General features: G+C 46.2%; 2 protein-coding genes across 2 annotated transcripts; one reads left to right on the forward strand and one right to left on the reverse strand.

Annotated features, from left to right (window-relative positions):
• The first annotated feature begins 1,757 nt into the window (after positions 1-1,757).
• Positions 1,758-12,879, forward strand: LOC118082680 (uncharacterized). Its single transcript, XM_035110494.2, has 3 exons — positions 1,758-1,793; positions 3,869-4,930; positions 12,697-12,879. Exons 1-3 carry the CDS (start codon positions 1,758-1,760, stop codon positions 12,877-12,879), a joined length of 1,281 nt encoding a protein of 426 aa, XP_034966385.1.
• A 6,240-nt stretch (positions 12,880-19,119) lies between these two features.
• Positions 19,120-27,868, reverse strand: LOC148686378 (transmembrane protein 247-like). The gene is made up of 3 exons (XM_088667063.1): positions 27,809-27,868; positions 25,995-26,258; positions 19,120-19,448 (listed from the first exon to the last, which is right to left on the reverse strand). Exons 1-3 carry the CDS (start codon positions 27,866-27,868, stop codon positions 19,245-19,247), a joined length of 528 nt encoding a protein of 175 aa, XP_088523189.1. The 3' UTR covers positions 19,120-19,244.
• Between the last annotated feature and the right edge of the window lie 104 nt (positions 27,869-27,972).

Raw genomic sequence — 27,972 nt, forward strand, 5'->3', positions numbered from 1 at the left:
TTGCTATTTGGCAGGCATAGGCAACCTTGGCTCTCCAGATGTTCTGGAACTACAACTCCCATGATCCCTAGCTAACAGGGCCAGTGGTCAGGGAACATGGGAGTTGTAGTTCCAAAACATCTGGAGAGCCAAGGTTGTCTATGCCTGCTATTTGGTGTTAATATAGTATGGTGCATATTGGGTTTTTGTAATTGAAAATTAATTTTAAAACATGTAATAAAAATAAAAAGGAAATGTGGAGAACTGGCCCTAAGATTGGGGGGGGGGATGAGAAACTGAGAGAAACTGAAATTGACCGGATTCTTCCACGTGCTCTGCGAATGAGCAGCTCAATGAACCCCAGGCCAAATTCTTAGCAGCTGGATGTGTTTCTTGCCAGAGTCGCTTGGGAGGGTGAGGAAGAATCCGAGTGCGGAATCTTGTGACATCATCACGGCAGTTGGCCTGGAATGTGGATTTGCATGGCCTGGTTTTGCAAAGAGGGGCAGCTGGTGTCCGATTGAGGGAAAATTTGTATCTCTGCATGTGCCGTGGTTAAGATTCTTGCCTCCCTGAGCCCAATTTCGCCATGGTAAGATCCGTCACTCTGATTCCTTTGTCTTTTATTTTTATTTCATTTATATCGCACCTTTCTTCCCAAGCATCATACAATTATTTTTGTCCCCCTCCTGCATTTTATTCTCACAACAACCCTGTGTAATAGGCTGAGAACTAGCGGCTGGCCCAAGCCCAGCCCAGTGATTTGAACCTGGGTCTCTCGCTCGCAAAGTGGGCTTAAGGACCATTCAACAGGGTTGCTGAGACGATCCTTTTTTTAAAAAAAAAGGGTAGGTTGGGGAGCAATGGATACCACCTTAAGCTTCATGCAGGAAAGGTGGGATATTAGCATTATAAATAAATAAATGTGAAATGAAAAGCAGAGTATTTTATCTAAATGCACCCTAGAAACACATTCAAGAATGCTGATGTAGTTTGTTTGTTTGTTTGTTTGTTTGTTTGTTTGTTTGAACATTTTATACAACCATCTTCAAATATTGAAAGGGCTGCCACATGGAAGATGGAGCAAGCTTGTTTTCTCCTGCTCTGGAGGGTGGGACCCAAATTAGTGGCTTCAAGTTACAAGAAAGGAGATTCCGACTAAACATCAGCAAGAACTTTCTGAGAGTTAAGAGCTGCTTGACAGTGGGACAGACTCCCTCAGGAGGTTGTGGACTCTCCTTCCTTGCAGGTTGTTAGGCAGAGGTTGGATGGCCACCTGTCATGGATGCTCTAGCTGAGATTCCTGCATTGCAGCGGGATTGGATTAGAAGTCAATTGGCCTCCTCTTGTTTCTTGATCTTATTGACATTTGGTGACTTTTGACTCTGTTGATATGCAATCCCCTTATCTTCTCCTGTGCTTCCTCCTCCTCCTCCCCATCCCCCTTCTCTTCCTATCTTGTCCTTCATTTGACCAAAAACATACCCACCTAAGCTAAGAAAATAAGAACTCTGCTGGATCAGACCAAAGGCCTAGCTAAGCTAGCATCCTGTTTCCTATAGTGGTCAACCATAAGCCTCTGGAAGGCTTGCAAGCAGGATATGAGGTCAACAGCCGTCTCCGGATAGACCTTACAGATAGCATATCGCTATCGTGACTCATAACCATCTTGCCATTGTTAGCTTATTCTCCCTGAATTTGCCTCATCTTCCCTTGCCATCTAAACTTCCCATGCCATTTCACTATTCTGACACACTTTCACATCCTTCTTGAGGCAGATGGATGCCAACAACAAAGTTTTGGTACGTCTCAAGGTAATGTGCAAAATACAATACAGGGGGGAGGGGGGGACAGCTGAAAACAAAATAACAATAACAGCAGATAAAGGTTAATAGTAATAAAAAATATCTGTACCCCACTCATCTGACTAACTTGCCCTAGCCACTCTGGGTGGCTTCCAATGTATCGAAAAAGGTAATAAAACATTAAACCTTCCCTATACGGGTCTGTATTCAGATATCTTCTAAAAGTCAAATAGTAGTTTATTTCCTTGACATTTGATGGGAAGAAGAGAAGAAGAAGAGTTTGGATTTGATATCCCACTTTATCACTCCCCGAAGGAGTCTCAAAGCGGCTCACAATCTCCTTTCCCTTCCTCCCCCACAACAAACACTCTGTGAGGTGGGTGGAGCTGAGAGACTTCAGACCAGTGTGACTAGCCCAAGGTCACCCAGCAGCTGCATGTGGAGGAGCAGAGACGCGAACCTGGTTCCCCAGATTACGAGTCTACCGCTCTTAACCACTACACCACACGGGCATTCCACAGGGCAGGCGCCACTACCGAGAAGGCCCTCTGCCTGGTTCCCGGTAACTTCACTTCTCGCAGTGAGGGAACCGCCAGAAGGCCCTCAGAGCTGGACTTCAGGGTCCGGGCAGAATGATGGGGATGGAGACACTTCTTCAGGTATACAGAACTGAGGCCATTTAGGGCTTTAAAGGTCAGCACCAACACTTAGACTTATGCTTGGAAACGTACTGCAATGTATGTCTTTCAGTATGAAGTAGACACCCATGGCAGAGTTCCATCCATTCAGCTGTGAAAGCTTGTTAGAATAAAAATGTCTTCCATTGTTTCTGAAAAGCCCACTGTCCCATTTTTAGTGGGACATCCTGTATCCAAAAGCCAATCTAGGCTTCTTCTTTCAATCCCAGAATGTCCTGTTTTTTGGTCAAAGAGACACACACTCCAGTGATTGTCAGCAGGGTCACGCCAAAGAGCCTTCCAGTCCAGTGATCTGGCATGACTCTGCTGAATGCCAGACCGCCCGGCAAGAGCATCTAGATCAGGCATCCCCAAACTGCGGCCCTCCAGATGTTTTGGCCTATAACTCCCATGATTCCTAGCTAACAGGACCAGTGGTCGGGGAGAATCTGGGAATTGTAGTCCAAAACATCTGGAGGGCCGAAGTTTGGGGATGCCGGATCTAGAGAGAGGGTGAGTGGTGCAAGCAAGCGACGAGTGCTGGGAGGGTGAGGGCAAGTAGTGTGAGCAGTGAGAGGTGGCCGGGGGGGGGGTGCATCATGGTGGGTGTGGGTGTCCCAGATTTTGTTCAGAAAAAGTTGGAGCATTTGGGAAAGTGAAGAATAGTGGGTGCCTTCATATTTGGACTGGGATGCTGTTCCACAGAACAGGGGCAGCCAAACTAAGAGGCCTGCTCCAGGTTGCTGTGCCCTTTTGTGCAACACAGCCATTTTGGCCTCGCTGTCACGGACTGTGCTGAGGAGCTCTGCACTGAGAAGGAATGGTGGGAGCAACCCCCTCCCCCTGCTCCTGAATCTTTCCAGGAGCGGGAAGACAGTATAGATTTGAAACAGTGGTTTGCAGTGGGGCATAGTTCAGAAGGCAGAAGCTGGGAAATACTGGATGGGGAACAGGTAGGAAAAGAAACACTTGGAGAGAGAGGGTTAACAGATTCACAGTCATTGGACAGCATTTATCCACTCTTCTCAAGGTCAAGAAGAGCTCAGGAAGTCTCAGAACAGAAAGCGCAGAGGGTACAAGCTCAGATTACAAGACATAGAAGTTACGATGATTAATAGGGATGGAGGGGGTGTAAGTTTTAATTGAGAGCACCACCACTCTGGGTAGACACTTTCTTTTGTCCTTTGCTGTGTTTATTAAAGAAACTGGTAAGAATTCCCTTTTGTTTGATCTGCTCATTTATGGCCACAGGGGAGGAAGCTGATTCCCCAAAGCCTGACACTAGTGCATTAAAACCAGTTGAATTTTTTCCTTAAATTTCCCGCCCCCTGATGTGATCTTTGTGGATGATGTCTTCTCACAAATGCATGTGTGACTTCTCCCTTCCCCACCCGCAATCTGTTTCAGGATGCCAACGGTTCAGGATCCCCAGCTATCTCCACTATTGTGACTGACACACTCGCTAACGGAGACCAACGAACAACGTTAGAGACCAGAAGGCAGCTAGAAGCTGCCAGCAGCCCTCTGCCGTTAGACGCGGTTGCCAAAGAGGAGAAGGATGAGCACAGAGAGGAGAAGGACGGCCAAGGAGCCAAGGAGCAGGAGCGGAAGAACGCCAAGCAGACCCAGGGAGCCGACAGCGAAATGGAGAAGATGCGCTTAGACTTTGAGCTGACCCTTCTGAAGCGCCAGCACGAGGAGAATGACAAGCAGCGGCAACACGAGGAGAAGATGGAGAACATACGCCAGCACTTGCCATACAGAACCCCTGGCCAAGGGGACGAGGAGCAGCTCGGGAGCAAGTTGGACCCCATCACGGAAATTGAGCTAGAGAAGATGCGCATGGAATTTGAGCTGGCCAAGCTGAAGCAAATCTCTGAGGAGAATGAGCGGCAGCGGCAGCACGAGCGGAAAATGTACGAGGACAAGGAGAAGCAGCGGCAGCACGAGGAAACCATGGAGAAGCTGCGCCTGCGGCAAGGAAATATCCGAGTGGTGGGCCCAAAGGCGACGGGGAGCAAGGCAGAAGCCGCAGCCGAGTCGTTTTCTGAGACCTTTGGTGAGGTGGGGAAGATGAGGATAGAGCTGCAGCTGGCCATGGAAGTCTACTTGCCAGAGGTGACTGAAAAGAAGTCCCACTCTGAGCCTAGTGGGCAACAGGAAGGCCCAAAGGCTGAACAGCCACTGGAGAAGATCCTGGAGGCAGAAAGGCCGCAAGTGCCACCGGAACAGAAGACCGACGAGGTGACTGAGCACCTGGGTCTGCAGGTACCCCGCATTGTGGTGAGCGGAGCAGAGCCGGTGTGGTCAAGCAGCAGGTTAGACTTAGCTATCGAGACTGAGCTGGAGAAGAGGAGGATGGAGTTTGAGCTGACGAGGCTCAAATACGAACACGAAGAGAATGAGAGGCAGAGGCAGCATGAGGAGAAGATGGCACAGCTGCGCCAGCAGCAGGCGCCACTCAAGGAGGTAAAGGGGATACCGGGAGGTAAGAAGGGAGGTTTTGGTAATACCGGATCGCAAGCCTTTTTCTAGCCTTCTTGTATGCAGAGACCCTTTCACTCTGGCTTGCCTCTTACCTGCTCTGGTGGGGATGACTGTAAAATGCAAATAACATCCTATGACCAATACAGGCTCCTCCAGACGGGTGCTTTATTGCAGGTGGATTCCACAACATGTTACTGACACAATGGCAGCTCCCAAGTGGTGGGTTTTATCCTGCTCCAGTTTGTTCTCTGATGTTCCCACAGTGCTGCCACTTTATTTCAGTCTGGAAGGACTACAGCATGGCAAAAGCCAGACGGAAATAAACCAGAACGCTTGCGCTATATAAAAAAGTTACGGGATGTGAGCAGGAAACCGAGGGATCGGCACTAATCGGGAATGAACCAATGCGACCACTTGGAATATTTTGTAGGCACAAATGGTATTGACCATCCCAATAGCATCAGGAGCACAAATCATCACAACTGTGCAATTTAAAAAAAGATACATGGATGGGTCTCTTGTTAACGCAGCCTTTTCCTCTGGTATCTTAGAGTTACAGAACTGTTTTTACTATAATCTGACCTGTATTTTATGGCATTGCTTTTATATTGATATAGATGCCCGCTGCCCTCAGACCTTATCGGCAAAGGGTGGCATATAGTACTGATTTAAAAAATTAACTATGATCCCACACACACACCAAAAATGAGAGAAAATGGGAAGATGTGATAATGTGGTTAAGAGTGTTGGAGGCAGTTTGATGGTACTACTTTCCAAGTTTACAATTTTCAGGGGTAGTCCGGCGACATTTGGAAGAACCCAGGGTTCCTACCCCTGCTGCAGGGCCCTATGTTAAAACATCAAATGTACCATCAGATACCTGTGATCTTGCCAGCACAGGAGTCATCATTTATGGGTGACATTCCACTGGTGCTCCTGAATGTTTCCAGGCTTGTTGCTATTTCACTGCTGGTCACTGAGCTTGGGCACTGGTGGGTTTCACCCTTGGATGGAAATTTGAAAGGGACCAGGTTTGACTCCCTGTCTTCCGAATCCTGTTCATGCAATTCTTTTTCTTTCTTCCACAGTCTGAATGAGGAACGTGTGCCCTGTCTATTGGCTTCCTTCCTTCCTTCCATAGGCTGGGCTATCAGCGAATACACACAGAATGTCTCTCCCTTATAACTTTGAACCTCTGCTTTGCATTGCCTGTAGTATATTATACTTTGATTAAAACATGCTAGACTCTCTGCCTTGTGTTTTCCTCCATGAGATGTGTACAGGGAATGACCATTTTGCACGAGCTCAAAGGATGAGCAACCGTACATGTGCATGCCATTTTTGGACCCAGAGGAGGGCGGAATGGGGGCAGGGGCAGAACAGAGTGGGGTAGGTAGACTTATGTCTGCTCCAGCGATGTGCACAATGACCTGGAACACAATCGCTGGTGGTTGACAGTACTTAAAGGTAAAGGTAAAGGGACCCCTGACCATTAGGTCCAGTCATGACCGACTCAACTTGCGTTATTGGCCGTGGGAGCCGGCGTACAGCTTCCAGGTCATGTGGCCAGCATGACAAAGCCGCTTCTGGAGAACCAGAGCAGCACACGGAAACGCCGTTTACCTTCTGGAGAACCAGAGCAGCACATGGAAACGCTGTAGCGGTACCTATTTATCTACTTGCACTTTGACATGCTTTCGAATTGCTAGGTTGGCAGGAGCTGGGACTGAGCAACAGGAGCTCACCCCGTCACAGGGATTCGAACTGCTGACCTTCTGATCGGCAAGCCCTAGGCTCAGTGGTTTAACCCACAGTGCCACCCATGTTCCAGTACTTGCATAGCAAATACGGGTCTGGTTTTATGGGTAGGCGAGTTGGGCGCTTGTGCCAAGGGCCACACAGAAGAGAGAGCTTGATGACTTGATGTTTGCTGAGTGTATTGCCTGCTGTTAGCTAGAACAAAATTACTGAGAGCTAACTTTGGGTCAGGGGCACTGGCTATAGGGGGCAGGAAAGGCTTCTGCCCCCTCAATATTTCATGGCAGAGGGATGACCCCCCCCTCCAATATTGAGAGTGCTGTCATCCCCCACTACCCCTAGGCATGTGCTGGCATGCCTTCTGTGCCCCCCGCCGCGATTGCCACAGCATCTTGGCAGGCACCCACACATCCTGGCAGGCATGGCCCAATGGGGGGACCAGGGCGTCGCACATGTGACATCATGCATGCGCGACAGACCCTCCAATGTTGGGCCCAACTCAGCATGCCTGCTTGGGGTCCTTTTCATGAACATCTCTAGGGAACCCTGAGAACAACAGGACACTAGGTTTTTGCTGTCCTGAGCAAGCCATACCACTTGGCAACACGGTAAAACTGGCCATGGGAGGCAGGGAACAGAGGTGCCAAAAGCATTTCCTCCCAGGCTTGGCATTTCTCCTAGGGCAGCCCTGAGAAGATAGAAGTGTTAGACCATTAGATTCCAATCCTGGTTCATCTCCCAGCTCAAGCTTGACCTCTGGGAGTTTAACGGAGAGTCTACAGGGGCTTTTGGCATGTACATAGTACCACAGCTGTGCTGAAGAAGTAATACAGGCTCTGCCGGACTGTATGACTATTATTTGAGCTCGTCTGGGTCAGGTGTCATAATCCAGTGATGGGGAGCCTTTGGCCCTCCAGATGTTGTTTGGCTCCAACTCCCATCAGCCCCAGCCAGCATTTCCCATGTTCAGAGGGATGATGGGAGTTGTGGTCCAACAACATCTGAAGGGTGGTTATTTTTATTTTTATTTGTTAGTCGTTTTTCTCACACAGCGACCAAAACGACTTGCATTAAAAACCAACCGCAAGCAAAAATAGAAGTCTAAGAATATAGCAATAGATAATATTAAAACCTTTATTGTTAATGTACAACCTGTGTACAATGAAATTAACCAAGCCTCCCCCACCCCACAAACACTCAATCACATTGCACTCTGTGTGCTTGTCGCACAACACACCAACCCCAGAAGTCAGTTGCACTATATTATTTTCCATTCAGCAGCCTAACAGCCCACGGCTGGTTTTTAGCCTGTTGGTACAACTGATTATACTTCTATATCTCCTGGCCGAGGGTAGAAGATTAAAGAGGTGCTGGCCGGCGTGTGAATCGTGCCTGAGAATTTTTTTCGCTCTCCTAAGGCAATGATCCCTTGTGATGTCATCTAGCGGGCTCAGGGGACATCCCATGATATCATGTGCTGTGTTCACCACCCTCTGTAAAGACTTTCTGTACGTGGCTGTCAAGCCAACGTACCACACTGTGATACAATATGAGAGGACACTTTCTAATGTGGACGGGTTGAAGGAGATCATCAATTGTTGTTTAACACTGTTCTTTCGCAAGACCCTGAGAAAATGAAGTCTCTGTTGGGCCTTCCTAACCACCTGAGTTATATTGTTTTTCCAAGTGAGGTCTTCACTAAGGTAAACTCCCAGGAATTTGAAGGAAGAGACTCTCTCCACACAACCCCCCCCCCAATATACAACGGGGCTAGTTCCCCTCTCTTCCTCTGCAAGTCCAACACCATCTCCTTTGTCTTGCTAATATTTAGGTGCAAGTTATTCTCTAAGCACCATGTATATACTTTTTGAACCGCCCTCCTGTACGCTATAGAGCTATAAAATAAGAACCAGAAGCTTGGGGTACAGAGAGAAGTGTTTGCCTAACTAGATGAAGATGGTGCCAGGTGTACCTCCTTGGGGAGAGCATTCCACAAGTGGGGGGCCACTGCGGAAAAGGCCTGTTCCTGTGCTGTCACCTTCTGAACCTCCCATCGAGTGAGCCCACAAAGAAGGGCCTCAGAGTATTATCACAGGCGCTGGGTCAGTTCATGTCAGGAGACGTGGTCCTTGAAGTACTGCAATCGTCAGCCACGTATGGCTTTATCAATCAAAACCAGCACTTTGAATTTAGGCTCTCTATCCCTGGCATAATGGAGAAATCAGGTTGCCATTTATTTCACAGCACATGCCTACATGGAAATGAAATCCCACCATATTCAATAGGGCTTACTCCCATCCCAGGTAAGTATATAGGGGATTGAAGTCACAGCCTGTTCATATCCTACCCCTTCTCATTTGTAAACAATATGTACTTTGGGCTCCAGTTTAGTTAATCACACTGTTAGATTAATCTGTTCCCAACATGTTGATCAAGTAAAAAGGTGCTCCCCCATTCCAATTTTGCCCAGCAGATTTCAGCTAAACTCAACCCAAAGGTCATATACACCACTTCCAGATGTCGCCCAGCTCCTCCTCAAGCAAGAAAATAAAAGTAATGCAGGAAGTTTGGGTCCCTTGTAAATACTGTATGCAAAAAGTAGCCCATGTCTTTTGCAAGCGCATGCATGCAATTTCCGAATGCAGCTGGATGTTGAAGTTTCAGGCTTCGAAAAGCTGCAAGGCAGAGCTTGTGGTTCAACTGTGGATCGACTAATTGTGTTCTTCTGCTGAGATGACGGAGTTCTTTTTGCCTTTTACGCAGTTGGGACACATAAAGGCTGTTGGAGAGGGGTTTGTTGTTGCTTTTAGGAAACTTCTTTTATATACCGTATATAAAAAAAGGTTTAAGAAAATGGGAGGTGAAACTTGGGTGGAGTTAGTAAGAATTAAATATGTTCATATAACACACACACACAGACAGAGAGAGAGAGAGAGAGAGAGATTGTGGGGCTAGAAACCAAGCAGAGCTGCTGCCAGCCAGTGTTGAAAATACTGACCTAGATGGGGACCAAAGGTCTGATTCAGTATAAGGCAAATTCCTAAGCTCCTTAGTAAACACTCTTCTCCCTCTCCACAACTGTCTCTAGCAATTCTGCAAACGTATTTTTCAAGGCTCTTTTTTTTTACTGACTTAGAAAGGAGAAGTGGAACTCCACCTGTCTGCACTCACAGTCCTTTAAAACAGGCCGCACAGAGAGACAGAGACTCTCCCTTCCAGCATTCACCATTCAATAACATTTTCTCATTCATTCTTTGGTGAGACATGTGCGGCTTAATTGGGGCAGATAAATACAAATAAATAGTTCGCTGAAGTTGCAGCGAGGGAAGGAAAAGTTGCTCGCTCACAACTTGGAGACAAAGCATCACATTGTTTAACTCGCAGAGGAGGAGGAGAGGAGACCAGATAAATATGAAGTCAGTGGAGACGGTCAGCATGCCTCTGGCTACATCTCCTGACAAAGGGGCTTGTTGTCCTCCTAGCCGCCTGGTCTGTTGTGAATGAATAAGGCAACAACTCAATTTAAGACACAGACTGTCCGTTACACATACAGCTGGCTGCTTTGTGCCCGCAGATCACAAAGGCAAGGAGGGGAGGAGACTGGGATCAGAAAGAGGAAGCGCTGGTCATTGTTCCAAAAGATATATGGAGTGGTGGCCAACTTTTTCAATGAGGAGGAGGAAACACATAGCCCGACAGCCAGTTGCGCACAGCTTTCAGACCATAGGAAAACAACCGTAACCAATCTGAGGAACCATCATCAGATGTTGTTTTTTCAGAGGCACCTTCCTGTGCTATCAAGCATACTCATGTGTGAGTTAAAGATAGTGGTGTGGCAAAACTAGGGAAGGGCTGGGGCTCAGTGACGGAGCATCTGTTTCCCATGTGGAAGGTCCCACATTCAATCCCTGACATCTCCACATAGGACTGGCAGAGAACTTTGCCTAGAAGCCTGGAGTGCCTCAACGGGCAGACAATACAGAACTGAATGGACCAATTGTGCTGACCTTTAAAGCCCTAAACAGCCTCGGTCCAGTATACCAGAAGGAGCGTCTCCACCCCCCTCGTTCTGCCCAGACACAGAGGTCCAGCGCCGAGGGCCTTCTGGCGGTTCCCTCACTGCGGGAAGAGAAGTTACAGGGAACCAGGTAGAGGGCCTTCTCAGTAGTGGCGCCCGCCCTGTGGAACACTCTCCCACCAGATGTGAAAGAGATAAACAACAATCTGACTTTTAGAAGACATCTGAAGGCAGTCCTGTTTAGGGAAGCTTTTAATATTTGATGAATTATTGTATTTTAATATTTTGTTGGAAGCCGCCCAGAGTGGCTGGGGAAACCCAGCCCGATGGGCGGGGTACAAATAATAAATTATTATTATTATTATTATTATTATTATTAGTAGTAGTAGTAGTAGTAGTATTAAAAGGCAGCTTCCCATGGTTACATGTCTTTAGGATATATGGAATTATTTATACATACAGTATATATTACCTGAGCATAAAATGGAGGGGCTCACGAAAGTCTGAGGGCAGAAACCGCCTTATCGCAGACATCTGGGAGGTATTCTGGGAGCTTTTCTTTTCCGACAAGCAAGATTAAAATGCTTTAAATAAATATAAAACAACTGAACGCATGCATCATCCTGTGGGCTAGGACGGGGAGGGGGAGAGAAGTACATGCTGCGCTAGAACTATTGTTTTTATTCATATACAGTTAAAACCTATGCAGTTAATCGAAAAAGATTCCTTTAATCAGGTAACAGATTTTTATTTTATTTTTTGAAATGGTGAAAAGTTATAGTTTATGGTGGCAATCCAATAGGCCTGCTCATTTTTATCACTGGGATGATAGGTTGGGATGATAGAAAAGAGGGATAAGACAGAACACAAAACCTCCGCCACATAAATATTACGGTATTTTGCAGATGAAGCCTACATGTTTATATACCAACCTGGGACTCAGCTACATTAGTAAAAAAAGAAAACCCAAAGTTATAAATGTGTTAGAACACTGTGACACCAGATGGCGCTGTAGAGCTGAAATGGGAACTTTATGAAATTTTACATTGTGAGCTTTAAAAAGTTTTTTTAAAGCAATTTCAGAACATTTTTTATAGCTGTGTAGATGCAGCCCAGCATTGCAATAGGCACTATAAATGAGGCCTTTGAGCTAAAAACCCACTTCCTTTTGCCATTTGCTCGGCATTCAGAGTATGGAAATTAGGTTCTCTACTACTGAGCGATGAGCCAGTGGTAGCAGCAGGCGGGCTGTGATGTCACAGTGAGGCATCTATGACATGTGGCAGGTTACAGAAGTGCATCATGGGACAGTGAGAGCCTAGTGAAACAAAAGGCTGCCTAGTGTGGTGTGCAGCCTTGTTATTCACACACCTACTGCCTTGAGCTTCGATCGCTTATGGTAAGAATGGTTATTCCTCCATTATCCTCTGTCTTGCTCTTCCTTCAGGAAGCTCAGAGCTGTTTGGACAGGGCTCTGAAGGAGCCTTCTACCCAAGCACTGACCGCAATGAGAGCTACTCACCTTTAATAAGAGGCCCACCCACACTGGTGTTTTATTGTGGGTGGATTCTGCAACACGTTCTGGGCACAACAGTAGTGGACTGTTGTTGTTTAGTTGTTTAGTCGTGTCCGACTCTTCGTGACCCCATGGAGCAGAGCACGCCAGGCACTCCTGTCTTCCACTGCCTCCCACAGTTTGGTCAAACTCATGTTCGTAGCTTCGAGAACACTGTCCAACCATCTCGTCCTCTGTCGTCCCCTTCTCCTTGTGCCCTCAATCTTTACTGGGATAAATTCTGCAAGTCAGGCGGCTGGCTGAAGCAGCGCAGGAGGAAGATTTCACTATGGAAGTGTAATGCGGGAATTACTGGTGCTTGCTTGCAAAGGAGAAAGAGAATGTTCAGCGAGCCTTTTGGTGACCTGCAGCAACACGACTGGAACTTCACATCTTTTCCTTTTGCTCTTTCCACAGCCTTCTGGGGGAAGCCATCATTTCCTGTTACCTCATGACCAGTTCACCTTGTTCCTGTATTGCTTCATCTTCATACACGTCATCTACATAGCAAAGGAACTGGTGCTCTTCTTCATTAAGAAGCACGAGATGTTTGCCATTGGTGTCATCCTCATATGTGCCATTAAAATATTCTGGAAGTAAGAGTCTTTGGCATGTATGGCTCACAGGGCCCCGGCAATGCACCCAGAACCAGCATTTTCACAGACTTTATTTAATGCAACCTTCCTCTTTGCAGCCCTGTTGCCAATACCCACAACACATGCACAAAATGCAAACCCACCCCATGCACTGCAAAAAACAAACAAAAAACCCCAGTTCTGTCAATCTTTCTCTGGCCCCAAAGAAAGAAGTTGATGCAGCCTAGAATAGCCTTAGCTTTTTTGCCGCTGTATCACACTGTGGGCTCTTGTTAAGCTTGTGGTCTACCGAAACTCCTAGATCCTTTTCACACATATTACTAGCAATCCAGGTGTTCCCAGTTTTATATTTCTGCAGCTGGTTCCTCCTGCCTAAGTGTAAAACCTGAGATTCATCACTATTGAAACTCATTTTGTTAGTTTGGGCCCAGCTCTTCAATCTGCATCTTGAATCCCGACTCTGCCTTCTGCAGCATTGGCTACCCATCCCAGTTTGGTGTCATCTGCAGATTTGATGAGCATTCCTTCATCCCATCAATTAACATCTTTATAAATGACTTGGCGGGAGAGCGGGGTAGCAGTACATGTGAATTACTAGCAGTACATGTAAAATAGAAAAAAAATCCTTCAGTAGCACCTTAAAGACCAACTAAGTTTTTATTTTGGTATGAGCTTTCGTGTGCAAGCACACTTCTTCAGATACACTTGAAACAGAAGTGTCAGGCCCTTATATATATACAGAGGGTGGGGGGTGGGGGGGAATGGGTGATGGGCTGATGGGAGTGGTAAACCTGTAGATGGCTGTTAACGACTGCTGATGACTGCAATTAGTCCGGGGGGGGGGGGGGGAAGCAAGGGCTGAGGCGCTAAAGAAAGCTTGATCATGCATAGTGAGATAAGAATCCGATGTCTTTATTCATCCCAGGTGGTTCCATGGTTTTAAGCTTGGTAATGAGTTCCAATTCAGCAACTTCTCTTTCCAGTCTGTTCCTGAAATTTCTCTGTAATAAAACAGCTGCTTTGAGATCTTGTATAGAATGTCCTGGGAGATTGAAGTGTTCTCCTACTGGTTTCTCTGTCTTATGGTTCCTGATGTCAGATTTATGTCCATTTATCCTTTGGCGTAGGGTTTGGCCTGTTTGTCCAATATAGAGAGCTGAAGGGCACTGTTGGCATTTGATGGCATACACAATGTTAGAAGATGAGCAATTAAATAGTCCTGAGATGGTATGTTGGATGTTGTTGGGGCCAGTAATGATGTTGTCCGGGTGTATGTGGCAGCAAAGTTGGCATCTGGGTTTATTGCAGGCTCTGGTACCAGTGCCCATGTTAAGTCTGGTGGTTGTATTATTGTGGGTGAGGAGTTGTTTAAGATTGGGTGGCTGTCTGTAGGCAATGAAAGGTCTTCCTCCCAGAGCTTGAGAAAGGGAGATGTCATTGTCCAGGAGAGGCTGTAGATCTCTGATGATGTGTTGTACTGTTTTAATTTGGGAGCTGTATGTGATGACTAGTGGTGTTCTGTTATTTTCTTTTTTTGGGTCTGTCTTGTAGCAGGTTCTCTCTAGGTATCAGTCTGGCTCTGTTGATCTGTTGTTTAACTTCATCAGGTGGATATTTTAGTTCTAAAAAGGTTTGCTGTAGATCTCTTAGGTGAGATTCTCTGTCTGTAGAGTTGGAACAGATGCGATTGTAACATAGGGCCTGGCTGTATACGATGGATTGTTTGGTATGTTTGGTATGGTAGCTAGAAGCATGTAGATATGTTTGTCGGTCAGTTGGTTTTCTGTATAAGGTGGTGTCTATACGTCCATCCTGTATTTTTATAGTAGTGTCCAAAAAATGTATTTCTTGCATAGATTGGTTCATTGTTAGGTTGATGGTGGGGTGAAAGTCATTGAATGTCTGGTGGAAGGTTTCCAGGGTCTGTTGTCCATGTGTCCAGATATTAAAAATATCGTCAATGTATCGTAGGTACAAGAGAGGTTTGAGTGGGTAGGAGTCTAGGAAACGTTGTTCTAAATCTGCCATGAAGATGTTGGCATACTGTGGGGGCATGCGGGTGCCCATGGCTGTGCCGCTGATCTAGAGGAACAGGTCATCACCAAATTTGAAATGGTTGTGGGTAAGGACAAAGTGGCAGAGTTTGGTAGCAAAGTCCGCTGTGGTTTTATTTGAAATGGTGTTCCTTATGGCTTGTAAACCATCATTGTGTGGGATGTTGGTGTATAGAGATTCCACATCCATAGTGGCTAGTATAGTATTGTTAGGAAGATTGTTCAAAGATTGTATTTTCCTCAGAAAATCTGTGGTGTCACGTACGTAGCTGGGAGCACTGATAGCATATGGTTTCAGAACAGAGTCCATATAGCCGGAAACACCCACTGTGATGGTGCCAATACCTGAGATGATGGGGCGTCCTGGATTTCCTGGTTTGTGTATTTTAGGTAAAAGATAGAAAGTTCCTGGTCGAGGTTCCGCTGGTGTGTTTGTGAGGATCTGTTCTTGGATGTGTAGGGGTAGCTCCTTGACAATTTTGTTCAGTTCTTTTTTGTATGCTTGTGTGGGGTCTGAGTCCAATTTCATGTAAAAGGCGGTATTGGAAAGTTATCTGTGGGCCTCTTGGATGAAAACTGATTACATCTGGCTATGTTTAGCCTGGAAAAGAGGAGACTGAGAGGAGATATGATAGCCATCTTGAAATATATTAAGGGCTGTCATTTGGAGGAGGGAGCTTGTTTTCCCCTGCTCTGGAGGGTAGGACTCAAACTAATGGCTTCAAGTTGCAAGAAAGGAGATTCCGACTAAACATTTGGAAAAACATTCTGACAGTAAGAGCAGTGGAGCAGACTCCCATGAGAGGTGGTGGGCTCTCCTTCCTTGGAGGTATTTAAACAGAGGTTGGCTGGCCATCTGTCATGGATGCTTTAGCTGAGATTCCTGTATTGCAGGGGGTTGGACTAGATGACCCTTGGGGTCCCTTCCAACTCTGAAGATTCTGTGATTCTATGAATTGAAAACATTTTGATCAGCTACTTTGGTAGTTTCAATTCAGATGGTGAAATATCCTATAATTTAAAAATATTGTATTTTTTAAAAAAATACAAGGACTTAAAAATATGCAGAGCGAGCAAGAGGGTCACTGTAGCTATGTAAGATCATGCATGAAGAAAGCGGGGGGGGGGGGGAGAGAAGCGTTTCTCCCTCTTTCTCATAGCATTAGAATTGAAGGCTGAATGAAGCTTTCGGTATTACGAACTTTGACTTGGGCTGAAAAGAGCCTCTCTGCAAATGTGCAGAAATCTGCGCCCCCCCCCCCTTTGACAAAGCTTCGGAAAACAAAACTAGCAGCCAGCAGGAGCAGCTCTCTCTTCACAAACACACACACACAGAGATATGCTTTTGTGAAGTTGAGGGTTCCCAGCGCAAGACTCGCCTCCGGGAGCCCCCGACCAGACTTGGCGCGGGAGAAAGAGAGGCGAGAGACGCGAGACGTGCTACGTGAGGCGCCCGTCCGCTCGCCCGGGCTGCTGCTGCTGCTGCTGCGGAGCCTCCTTTGGTACGTGCAGACTCGGCCTTCCGCTTCCTGAGGCCTCGGTCGCTCCTGCGGCTCGTACGTGATGCGGGGCAGCCGCTCAGGCGGGGCTGCCGCGCATGAATTATGGACGGGCTCCGTGCTTCCCCGCACACGAGGCGCGGAGACTTCCCACATGTACTGTCTGCTACCGTGTTTCCCTCTTTTTAAGGCGTAGTCATAAAATAAGCCATAGCAGCATTTCTAAGCATTTGAGAAATATAAACCGTACCCCGAAAATAAGCCATAGTGATAGGCGCTGTGCGGAAGAGAGCACTGAGCTCCCCGAGTCAGCAGCAGCAACGCCGGCCGCAACAGTGTTTGCTGAGTCCTTTCTTGCTTTTGGGACTTGGTTACTGTGCTGGCTTGGGATGGTGTGTGTGCATTTGCTGTTGCTGCTTCGTGTTTTTCAGCTGGATTCTCTGGGTTCTAAGTACTTTCCCCCGTTTGTTTGCGAAGCAGCACTCGGCTGCAGCCCCTGCCTCTCCCGGCAGCTGCATCAATCCCCAGGAGGCTGCATTTGATCGCTATCTCCTTTTCTATTTCTTTTGTCTTTGAGCACCCGGCCCCGCCCCCTCTCCCCTTCGTGGAATGAAGAACGGAGTTTTAGCAGCATTTCCTCATTATAAAAAAAAGGTCAGGAACTTTTACTTTAACCTCAAAAATGGGATATTTCCTCTCTCTAAAAACAACTCTGACCTGAACACCAATAAAACGGGGGTAGATCACCTCCAGTTTATAAATCCGCAAGTAGATCGCAGTCTCCTGGAAGTTGGGCTCTATACTTTGGCTGATTGCAAGCCTTTGCATCTTTAAAAAACAAAAACCATGCGCTTCTCAGTCTTAATTTTCCTTTAATTCATCCCCCTATACCCTCCTCCAACCATTGCCTCCTTCCATTCCTTACCCCCCTCCCTCTCTCCCCACTTCCCTCACTCCTGTGCGATCTCATTTAGTCATATACTTGCTTTTTCTGTTGTGTTGTCTATTTTATATTTAATATTACCCTTTATGATGTTATTTTTCCCTTGCGATAATTATTTATTTTTTATCTTTAACTAACTTTCCTTTCCATATTTTTCCATATATAACTCAACACTTTCCCATTCCTTCTTAACTCTTTGGATAGAGTGCCCCCCCATTATTGTTGTTAATTTTACAATTCCTGGATTTTTTATGGAACCGAACAGCTTGGGTGCTTCAGAATGTGCCTTCTGTTGCTACAGGGCTATGGGGCTTCACTATTTGACCCCCCCCCCCCCAGGTTGGGATTTTTAAAGTAGTTCTGTGGGTCCCAGGGCGCAGAATCACCCCCGATCCTTTCCTTTGTCTAAACAGACCTCTTCCCCCCTGACTTTGGAAGGCTGTGCTTCAAGGGTGATACCAGGGGTTTTTTAAGACCTGCGCCTCTTAAGGATTGTTACGGTCCATAACTTCCATTGCTTTCTACAGGGTTGGGGGTTTAAAGCACTGCCACCTCCACCCCACCCTGCAGCCGCTCGGAACTGGCAGCGCCAACAACGCGCCCAGCAGCGCGCAGAAGAGAGCACTGAGCGTCCTGAGCCAGTGGGTCCCAGTTGTACCAGCACTTTTTTTAAAAAAAGACACCCCCTGAAAATAAGCCACTGTGTGTTTTTTTGAGGGAAAAAAGTTATAAGACGGTGTCTTAAAAAAGGGGAAACACGGTAGTAATTCACATGTACTGTTAAACCCCCCCCCCCCAGTTTGATGAGCATCCCCTCAATTCCTTCATTCAAGTCATTTACAGTACAGTATAAAGATGTTAATTGATGGGATGAAGGAATGCTCATCAAATCTGCAGATGACACCACACTGGGATGGATAGTCAATGCTGCAGAAGGCAAAGTCGGGATTCAAGATGAAGATTGCAGTAAGAGGTGATATAGCTTACCACATGGTTTCCTAAGCTTCTGGGTCACAGACAACTCCTTGATGAGTGCATTTGTGAAGATACCTTTTGGGGTGTTTGTTCCTGTGCCGTGGAAGCCATGATGCACAACAACAACACCTCGGAGCTTCCCCGATTTGATCCGCTTAGGTCTGCGGTTTCCCCCCATGCTAAGCATCGCTTGCTGAGGTCTGCGGATCAAATCGGGAACAGAAATGGCTTTGAGGTGTGCAGTTTTTCCTAGCTAGTTGGCCCCCCCTTCATGATGCTGATGTAGATTTGAGCACTTGGGTACCTGAGATTTTTTTTTTAAAAAAAGAATGCCTCTTAATCACTTTTTCAAAACGATTAAAAGGAAGGAATGTGAGGCATTTCCTGTATTTTCCCTGCTGAAAGGATTAACTGTCTCTCAACAGGAGCAGCTTGCCATGAGAACTATATGTACAAGAAAAACCAAGTGATGTCTCATGCCTTTAACAGCTATGTGGCTGGCACAAAGTAAGTATTTTCTAGTATGGAAATTCAATTATGGGAATGCTTTACCTATCATAGAATCCTAGAGTTGGAAGGGACCTCAAGGGTCATCTGGTCCTTCCACCTGCAATGCAGGAATCTGTCGATATTCTGCCTGCCGGATGTATTTCTGGACTGTCTTGAGTCTCTCCCTGTCCAGCCTGTTACAAACATTTCCAGGGGTCCTACTTCCTATACTCCCCTTTTCAAAGAAAAAATTGTGCAAATAGAATCAGTTTTGTTTTTTGTTTAATTGAAAAGGGGGAAATTCTAAAGAGGAGGGAAGGAAAGGCGATAGAATGGAGATACATAAACATTAGGGAGCTGCTTGCCCTCTTTTTTCCTCTGCCCTCAACAGTCTGCTGCTGTTTCGTGATCAGCTTCTCCAACTTCTGTAATCCAGTAAAATCTTCTTGAAAATGAAACACAGCAAAATGGCAAAGCAGAGTATGTCGTGTTTCATAATAAAATAGAAAGCCAGCTCCATGGCTGTGCAAATAAAGTGGATAAAGATGACGCAGAAAAAAAATAGGGCATACTGGTTCTTGGGATGAAGGAATTCGTGGAGCTGTTGTCCAATCTGGGGGGTGGGGTGGGGGACATGGGGAGAGAAAAAAAGGTGTCTGTTAACAAAACGCTCCCTATGATCAGCTACCCAAACAGCCTGCAATACCATAAACACGTTCCCATTGAACCCAGAGGCCTCTTCCTAGACATTGTAAATGTACTCAACTTATTGGATTGATGGGGCCTGGAGTCCCACAACTTCCATGGTACCCACCATAGAGTAGGCACAGGCTGTGGGGCTGAATGTGATGTGTGGATGCAAAAGAACCAAAGAAGAGTCCTGCTGAAGGTCCATCTACTCCAGCACCGCCGTTTCCCTTTAGCGGCCAATCAAATGCCTCCATGAAGCCTATAAGCAACAGCCCTTTTTAGAAGCTGGAGCAAGGAGTTGTCTACTAGGGATGGCTAGTTCTATCAGCATTTTTAGGCTATTTTTAAAGCTTTTCTTATTCCACTAGCCATTTGGAAGCTTGTGAGGTTGGACGGGTTAAATAAATTTCCAGCTGCTTCTGCTGTTTATCTTGCAATTTCGCAAGTGGTTTGAAACAGATCTCTGCTTGAGTATCAGGGATCCGATGGCCCTTAAGCCTATCCAGGGCTGTCTTAAGCCTATCCAGCGCCGTGGTTCAGAGATCCCTCCAGCACCCCCCCCCAAGCTCACAGCCACATTCTCCTGTAGACAGCAGCTACAAGAGTCACACTGAGCCTCCACACTCAGGGACAGTCTACCTTTGAAGGCCAGGTACAGAGAACAAGCAGCCGTTTCTTTCAGGCCCTGCTGGAGAGCCTTTCCAGAGGAAGCTCACTCCTGGAAATAGGATCCTCGGCTAGACGGATCTTCTGGCCCGATCCAGGCAAGACTCATTTTAAAAACTGCCCCATCTCTCTGAATCCGCCTCCCTCTTTTCCCCATATCTTCTTTCCCCACTTTCTCTCCACGCTTCTTGCATCCTATCCCCCAGAAATCCCCCCATCCCACCGCTCGGGTTGCCAGACTCAATAGAGGACAGGACTTCTGTGCCTTTAATTGCCCTGCTCTCTTTGGAGTCTGGAAACCTTAAAGAGAAACCAGCAGACCCTTTGTTTAATTTCCAAGCAAAGGGTCTGCTGGTTTCTCTTTAAGGTTTCCAGACTCAAAAGAGAGCAGGGCAATTAAAGGCACAGAAGTACTGTCCTCTGTTGAGTCTGGCAACCCTATCTTCCGCTGTTCCCCACGTAGGCAACCACCTGGTTATCCCAAATTACGCCCCCTCCAAATAAAAAGCTCCTCAAAAACTTCTGGTTTTACCGTCCCCGGCACGGACGCGCTCCACAAGAGCTCCGTGCAGGATCGTTTGCTTGAGGAGGTTATTTTGGGGTAAGCGAGGGCTGCACACCCCCAAGAAAGGCTGGGGGTGACCCACAGCTGAAGCTTTCCAGCGGCGTTAGGCGGGATTCTCAGCGTTCTTTGGCTGAACAGCAGGAGAGCAGAGAATCCCAGACGCAAGGATATAAGCACCTCCCAGCAAGAAGCCTCGGAACCCGGAACGGCGTGTGAGCGGTAAAAATTTCTATTTTAACCCTAAAACGCATCTAACTGGCAGGCAGCTAAAATAAAATACTGTAAAGACCAAACAAAGGTTTAAGAACAATAAATCGCCGCTTAGACAAGGCAAGGAAGATTAAAATCAAGGGGGAGAAGCAGATAAGAATAGGAAATTACTGTCACCGTAAATTATCCAGTTCAGGATAATTTAGAGCTCTACCAATGAAACGCAGTGCTGGAATGAGGGATGACCCTGGCGCTGCAGAGCGCAACAGGGTCCTAGCGCCTCCAGACGGGCACTGGAGGCGCGAAGGCACCAAGCCTTGCTTACCTGCCTTGCTTACCTCCCTGCTCCCCTCCCCGGACTCTTCTCATGGCACCCTCCCACAGCTTGGCACCCTGGTTCGCCGCGCCACCACTCCCAATGGTTAAGACGCCCCTGAAGCTACCTTGCTCCCATTATTATTATTATTATTATTATTATTATTATTATTATTATTATTATTCCTCCCATCTGATGATGATGATGCCTCACATCAGGCTGGGTTACCCTATCCACTCTGGGCAGCCTCCAACAAATTAAAACACAGCAAGACATCAAACATTAAAAACTTCCCTATACAGGGCTGCCTTCAGATGTCTTCCAAAAGTCAGGCAGCACTTACCCTGTTCCCCTGAAAATAAGACATACCCATAAAATAAGCCATAGCAGGATTTCTAAGCATTTGCGCAATATAAGCCATACCCCGAAAATAAGACATAGTGACAGGCACAGTTCTGGAGGGCGCCAAGGAAGAGGCGAGGCTGGACATGTAATAAAAATAAGACATCCAGTGAAAATAAGCCATAGTGTGTCTTCTTGAGGAAAAATAAATATGACAATTGTTCCCCCAGTGGGAGAGGGGGAACAAGACTCATGTTCGATTCAAGGAGTCCTCAGAGAAGAACCAGCATGGAGAGAGGGAGGGCAGGATCCATACTGGGGCCAGAGCTTAAGTGGAATAAACATTGAGATAGGGCTGAAAAGTGGAAACATAGCTGGATGGTACTGTGCTACAGTTAGAGAATTGGGGGGCAGCAAGGGACAAAGAAGGGAGAGTGGTGGCGAAAGAGTTGGGATGGGGTGAGGAGTAGCAATGGGTTATTTTTGATTGATTCAGATGGTCTGAAACTGGAACAATTTATGGAGCTGGCTGATGCATCTGGGAGATCCGGAGTCCAGGGGAAGGGGGGTAGAATTAGATATAAGTGGTTAAAGGTTATTATGATAGAAGAAATAATATTTGAATGTATGGAAATTTTGGGGGGTATAAATTGTGAGGCTAAGGGAAGAAATAGAGATGGATGGGAAAATAAATTCAGATTTGGATTAATGAATTTTAGGTTGAGGATAGTTGATTTATTTTATTTTTTTGGTAGATTAGAATTGGTTGTGAGATACTGGAAAAATTGTGTTACAATGATTTAAGATGATAAATGAAAATTGCTTACTTTAGATTTAAAAATGGACCCAGTGTGGGGGGAATCAAGGAAGTCCACAATGTCAAGTTAATGTAAGAATGGATATGTTTTTTCTTTTTTTTCTTTTTTGTCTATGTTTTATTTTATTTTATTTTTATTTTTTTTGTTTTGGCTTTTGTGATTTTGAAATGTTTGAAAATCAATAAATATTATTTGAAAAAAATAAATATAAATATAAGACTCCTTGTTGTTGTTTAGTCATTTAGTCGTGTCCGACTCTTCGTGACCCCATGGACCATAGCATGCCAGGCACTCCTGTCTTCCACTGCCTCCCGCAGTTTGGTCAAACTTATGTTCGTAGCTTCGAGAACACTGTCCAACCATCTCGTCCTCTGTCGTCCCCTTCTCCTGGTGCCCTCAATCTTTCCCAACATCAGGGTCTTTTCCTATTTACGGGAAAACACGGTAACTCTGCAGGGATGACCCAGGAATGTGATAACATCACAAAAAAAGCATCTCAGGGGTGGAATGAATGGCTTCAAAAGGAACTTCCAGACTTCTTGTGGGTGGATTCAATCACGCAGATTCAAGCTGCAAAATTAAAGCTAGGGGATGAGAGGAGGGAAGGCATGTGGCTGCAGCAGCCTGACAGATACTTGCAGATACTGAGATTACGTTGGAAAGAAAAACAGTGAGCAAATCGAAGGGGAGGAGTGGCAGAATAAGCAATGCCAACCTTCCCACCCCACCTGCACAGGCGGGGCAACACTCAGGTGATCATCAGAATAAGGTCTAACCCAAGACATTTACCTGGCTGAGGTGGGCTACAAGGTGCCGCTTCCAATTTCATGTTCAGAAGGCAACAAGACTGGCCACTGAATCAGCACCAGAGCAGTGACCTTTGCTCCACCTGAGGGTAGCAGGCTTGCTTAGGGGGCACAGGGCACTCCAGGTGGCATCTACAACTGGGGCCACTAACCCCTTGCTAACTCTCCCTGCCCCCCAGCAACGTTCGCCTGAGGCAGCCACCTCACTCCTCCCCAAGGATGCCAACTTGAATAAAACATTGGGGCTTTCACCCTCTTTTAGTTTTGTGTTAGTTTTAATGTATGAGGGGGTTTTCCTGTAAGTCGATTTCAGTTATTTTCATTTTTTTTAAAGTGTCCAATAAGATCAATGAACAAACGTGATTACAGTGTGTGCTGTGGGAGGAGGAGCAGAATACATCCTTCTTGTGCCATCTATCTATATGGCCACTTATGATGTTACCAGTACGTTTTAAAATAAAATATATAGCAGGCCTATATGTGACACATATAGGCCTACAGACAATCCACAAAGGCCTCTTAGCAACACTTGCCTTAACTGTTGTGGTAACTGGAAAATTATGACATCATCCCAGTGCGGAACTTTCTGACATCACTGTGGCAGTTTAGGAAAGAGCTTGTGGCTGGTATTTGAGCAGTGTGTGTCTGATTCCCAGTACAAAATCCACTATGGTAAGAAATCCCAGTAAGTTCTTTCTGTTTCAGGATGCGTAAAGAGCGTGTGAGGAGCCTTTGAACTACAACTCCCATCACCCCTTGGTCATGCTTGGTCGGGGCTGATGGGAGCTGTAGTCCAACAACATCTGGAGGGCCAAAGGTCCCCCACATCTGCCCTAGTGTTTCTAAGGCTGAGCACCTGCCATACATTTAAAGGTTCCCACCACAAAGAATCAGGGGAACTGTAGTTTTCCCCCTCACAGAGCTACATCTCCCAGCACCGTTAATGAATTACAGTTCTCAGGATTCTTTGGGAGTAAGCATGTATGTTGACAGATTGCATTTGTGGAACCTAAATCTTGGAGGTAATGCTAAGGAACTCAGGTGGGTGCCATAGACATTATAAGAGAAGGGAGGTGTTCATGGTAAGTTCTGGCAACTGATGGGAGCAGTAGTTCAACAACATCTGGGAGGCCAAAGGTCCCCCACATAATTTCCAGCTGTTTCTGCTGTTTATGTCGCGAGTTCATGAGTGGTTTGAAACAGATCTCTGCTTGAGTATAAGGGATCACATGGCCCTTAAGGTATCTTGGTCCCATTATTATTATTATTATTATTATTATTATTATTATTATACCTCCCATCTGATGATGATGATGATGATGTCTCCCATCAGACTGGGTTGCCCTATCCACTCTGGGCAGCTTCCAACAAATTAAAACACAGCAAGACATCAAACATTAAAAACTTCCCTATACAGGGCTGCCTTCAGATGTCTTCCAAAAGTCAGGCAGCACTTAACTCTGCAGGGATGACCCAGGAATGTGATAACATCACACACAAAAGCATCTCAGGTAGGGGTGGAATGAATGGCTTGAAAATGCACTTCCGGACTATTTTGGGGTGGGATTCAATCACACAGTTTCAAGCTGCACAATTAAAGCTAGAGGAGGGAACCTTAAACAACCCAGCCCAAAATAAACATTTTTTAAAATCTCAGTGATTTCAGTCAGTGCTGGATTTATGTATAAGCTAAACAAGCTATACCTTAGGGTCCCACACTCTTGGGGGCCCCAACAAAATTTAAAGGAAAAAACCTGAACGTACATTTCCAAAATATAAGGTAAGTTCAACAAATACTTTGATAAAATAATTTGTTATGTGTAAATGACTATAGCATATAGCATATATTCAACACACACAAAAAAACAGTGATAATTTGTTGTTGACAAAGAACAGCTGGACATATAAAGGGCCCCATTACCTTCAGTAGCCTAGGGCCTCATCAAACCTAAATCCGACCCTGATTTCAGTGAGAGAGTTAAGGAGGCACCTAATTCTCCCACTCATTGATTGACATAGCTATAGCTCTCTCTCTCTCTCTTAAAAGGTATTGATTTAGGAACGTTTCCACCCCCATCATTCAGCCCAGGTACTGAGGTCCAGCTCCGAGGGCCTTCTCACTGCGAGAAGTGAAGTTACAGGGAACCAGGCAGAGGGCCTTCTCGGTAGTGGCACCTTCTCTGTGGAACGCCCTTCCACCAGATGTCAAGGAAATAAAGAGCTACACAACTTTTGGAAGACATCCGGAGGCAACCCTGTATCCGAAAGCTTTTCTATGTTTGACATTTGCTGTGTTTTTATAATGTTGGAAGCTGCCCAGAGTGGCTGGGGCAACCCAGTCAGATGGGTATAAATAAAAAAATTAGTAGTAGTACTAGCAGCAGCAGTAGTATCGTAACTTTTTTTAATATAGCGCAAGCATTCTGGTTTATTTCCGTCTGGCTTTTGTCATGCTGTAGTCCCTCCAGACTGAAATAAAGTGGCAGCACTTGGGAACATCAGAGAACAAACTAGAGCAGGATAAAAACCCACCACTTGGGAGCTGCCATTGTGTCAGTAACATGTTGTGGAATCCACCTGCAATAAAGCACCTGTCTGGAGGAGCCTGTATTGGTCAAAGGATATGATTTGCATTTTACAGCCCTCCCCACAAGAGCAGGTAAGAGAAGGGTCTCTGCATACAAGAGGGCTAGAAAAAGGTTGTATTACCACAACCTCCCATCTTACCTCCCAGTATCCCCTTTACCTTCTTGGGTGGCTCCTGCTGCTGGCGCAGCTGCTCCATCTTCTCCTCATGCTGCCTCTGCCTCTCGTTCTCTTCATGTTTGTATTTGAGCCTCGTCAGCTCAAACTCCATCCTCCTCTTCTCCAGCTCAGTCTCGTTGGCTAAGTCCAACCTGCTGCTTGACCACTCCGACTCTGCTCTGCTCACCACATCGCGGGGCTCCTGCTCCTTGGCTCCTTGGCCACCCTTGTCCTCTCTGTGCTCATCCTTCTCCTCTTTGGCATCCTGAAACAGATTGCGGGTGGGGAAGGGAGAAGTCACACATGCATTTCTGAGAAGACATCATCCACAAAGATCACATCAGGGGGCGGGAAAGTTAAGGAAAAAATTCAACTGGTTTTAATGCATGAGTGTCAGGCTTTTGGGAATTGGCTTCCTCCCCTGTGGCCATAAATGAGCAGATCAAACAAAAGGGAATTCTTACCAGTTTCTTTAATAAACACAGCAAAGGACAAAAGAAAGTGTCTACCCAGAGTGGCGGTGCTTGCAATTAAAGCTTACACCCCCTCCATCCCTATTAATCATCGTAACTTCTATGTCTTGTAATCTGAGCTTGTACCCTCTGCACTTTCTGTTCTGAGACTTCCTGAGCTCTTCTTGACCTTGAGAAGAGTCGATAAATGCTGTCCAATGACTGTGAATCTGTTAACCCTCTCTCTTCCAGTGTTTCTTCTCCTAGCTGTTGTTCCCCATCCAGTATTTCCCAGCTTCTGCCTTCTGAACTATGCCCCACTGCAAACCACTGTTTCAAATCTATATTGTCTTCTGCTCCTGGGAAGATTCAGGAGCAGGGGGAGGGGGTGGCTTCCACCATTTCTCCTCAGTGCAGCACTCCTCAGCACAATGAAGGAGAAGATAGGAAGAGAGGAGGCCAATTGACTTCTAATCCAATCCCGCTGCAATGCAGGAATCTCAGCTAGAGCATCCATGACAGGTGGCCCTCCAACCTTTGCCTAAAAACCTGCAAGGAAGGAGAGTCCACAACCTTCTGAGGGAGTCTGTCCCCATTGTCAAGCAGCTCTTAACTCTCAGAAAGTTCTTGCTGATGTTTAGTCGGAATCTCCTTTCTTGTAACTTGAAGCCACTAATTTGGGTCCCACTCTCCAGAGCAGGAGAAAACAAGCTTGCTCCATCTTCCATGTGGCAGCCCTTTCAATATTTGAAGATGGCTGTATAAATTGTTCAAACAAACAAACTGCATCAGCATTCTTGAATGTGTTTCTAGGGTGCATTTAGATAAAATACTCTGCTTTTCATTGCACATTTATTTATTTATAATGCTAATATCCCACCTTTCCTGCATGAAGCTTAAGGTGGTATCCATTGCTCCCCAACCTACCCTTTTTTTTTTAAAAAAAAGGATCGTCTCAGCAACCCTGTTGACTGGTCCTTAAGCCCACTTTGCGAGCGAGAGACCCAGGTTCAAATCACTGGGCTGGGCTTGGGCCAGCCCCTACTTCTCAGCCTATTACACAGGGTTGTTGTGAGAATAAAATGCAGGAGGGAGACAAAAATAATTGTATGATGCTTGGGAAGAAAGGTGCAATATGAATGAAATAAAAATAAAAGACAAAGGAATCAGAGTGACGGATCTTACCATGGCGAAATTCGGCTCAGGGAGGCAAGAATCTTAACCACGGCACATGCAGAGATACAAATTTCCCCTCAATCGGACACCAGCTGCCCCTCTTTGCAAAACCAGGCCATGCAAATCCACATTCCAGGCCAACTGCCGTGATGATGTCACAAGATTCCGCACTCGGATTCTTCCTCACCCTCCCAAGCGACTCTGGCAAGAAACACATCCAGCTGCTAAGAATTTGGCCTGGGTTCATCGAGCTGCTCATTTGTAGAGCACGTGGGAGAATCCGGTCAATTTCAGTTTCTCATTTCCCCCCAGTCTTAGGGCCAGTTCTCCACATTTCCTTTTTATTTTTAT

Source organism: Zootoca vivipara, chromosome 3, assembly GCF_965207765.1.
Source record: "Zootoca vivipara chromosome 3, rZooViv2.hap1.1, whole genome shotgun sequence".
In the NCBI taxonomy this organism is placed as follows: domain Eukaryota; kingdom Metazoa; phylum Chordata; class Lepidosauria; order Squamata; family Lacertidae; genus Zootoca; species Zootoca vivipara.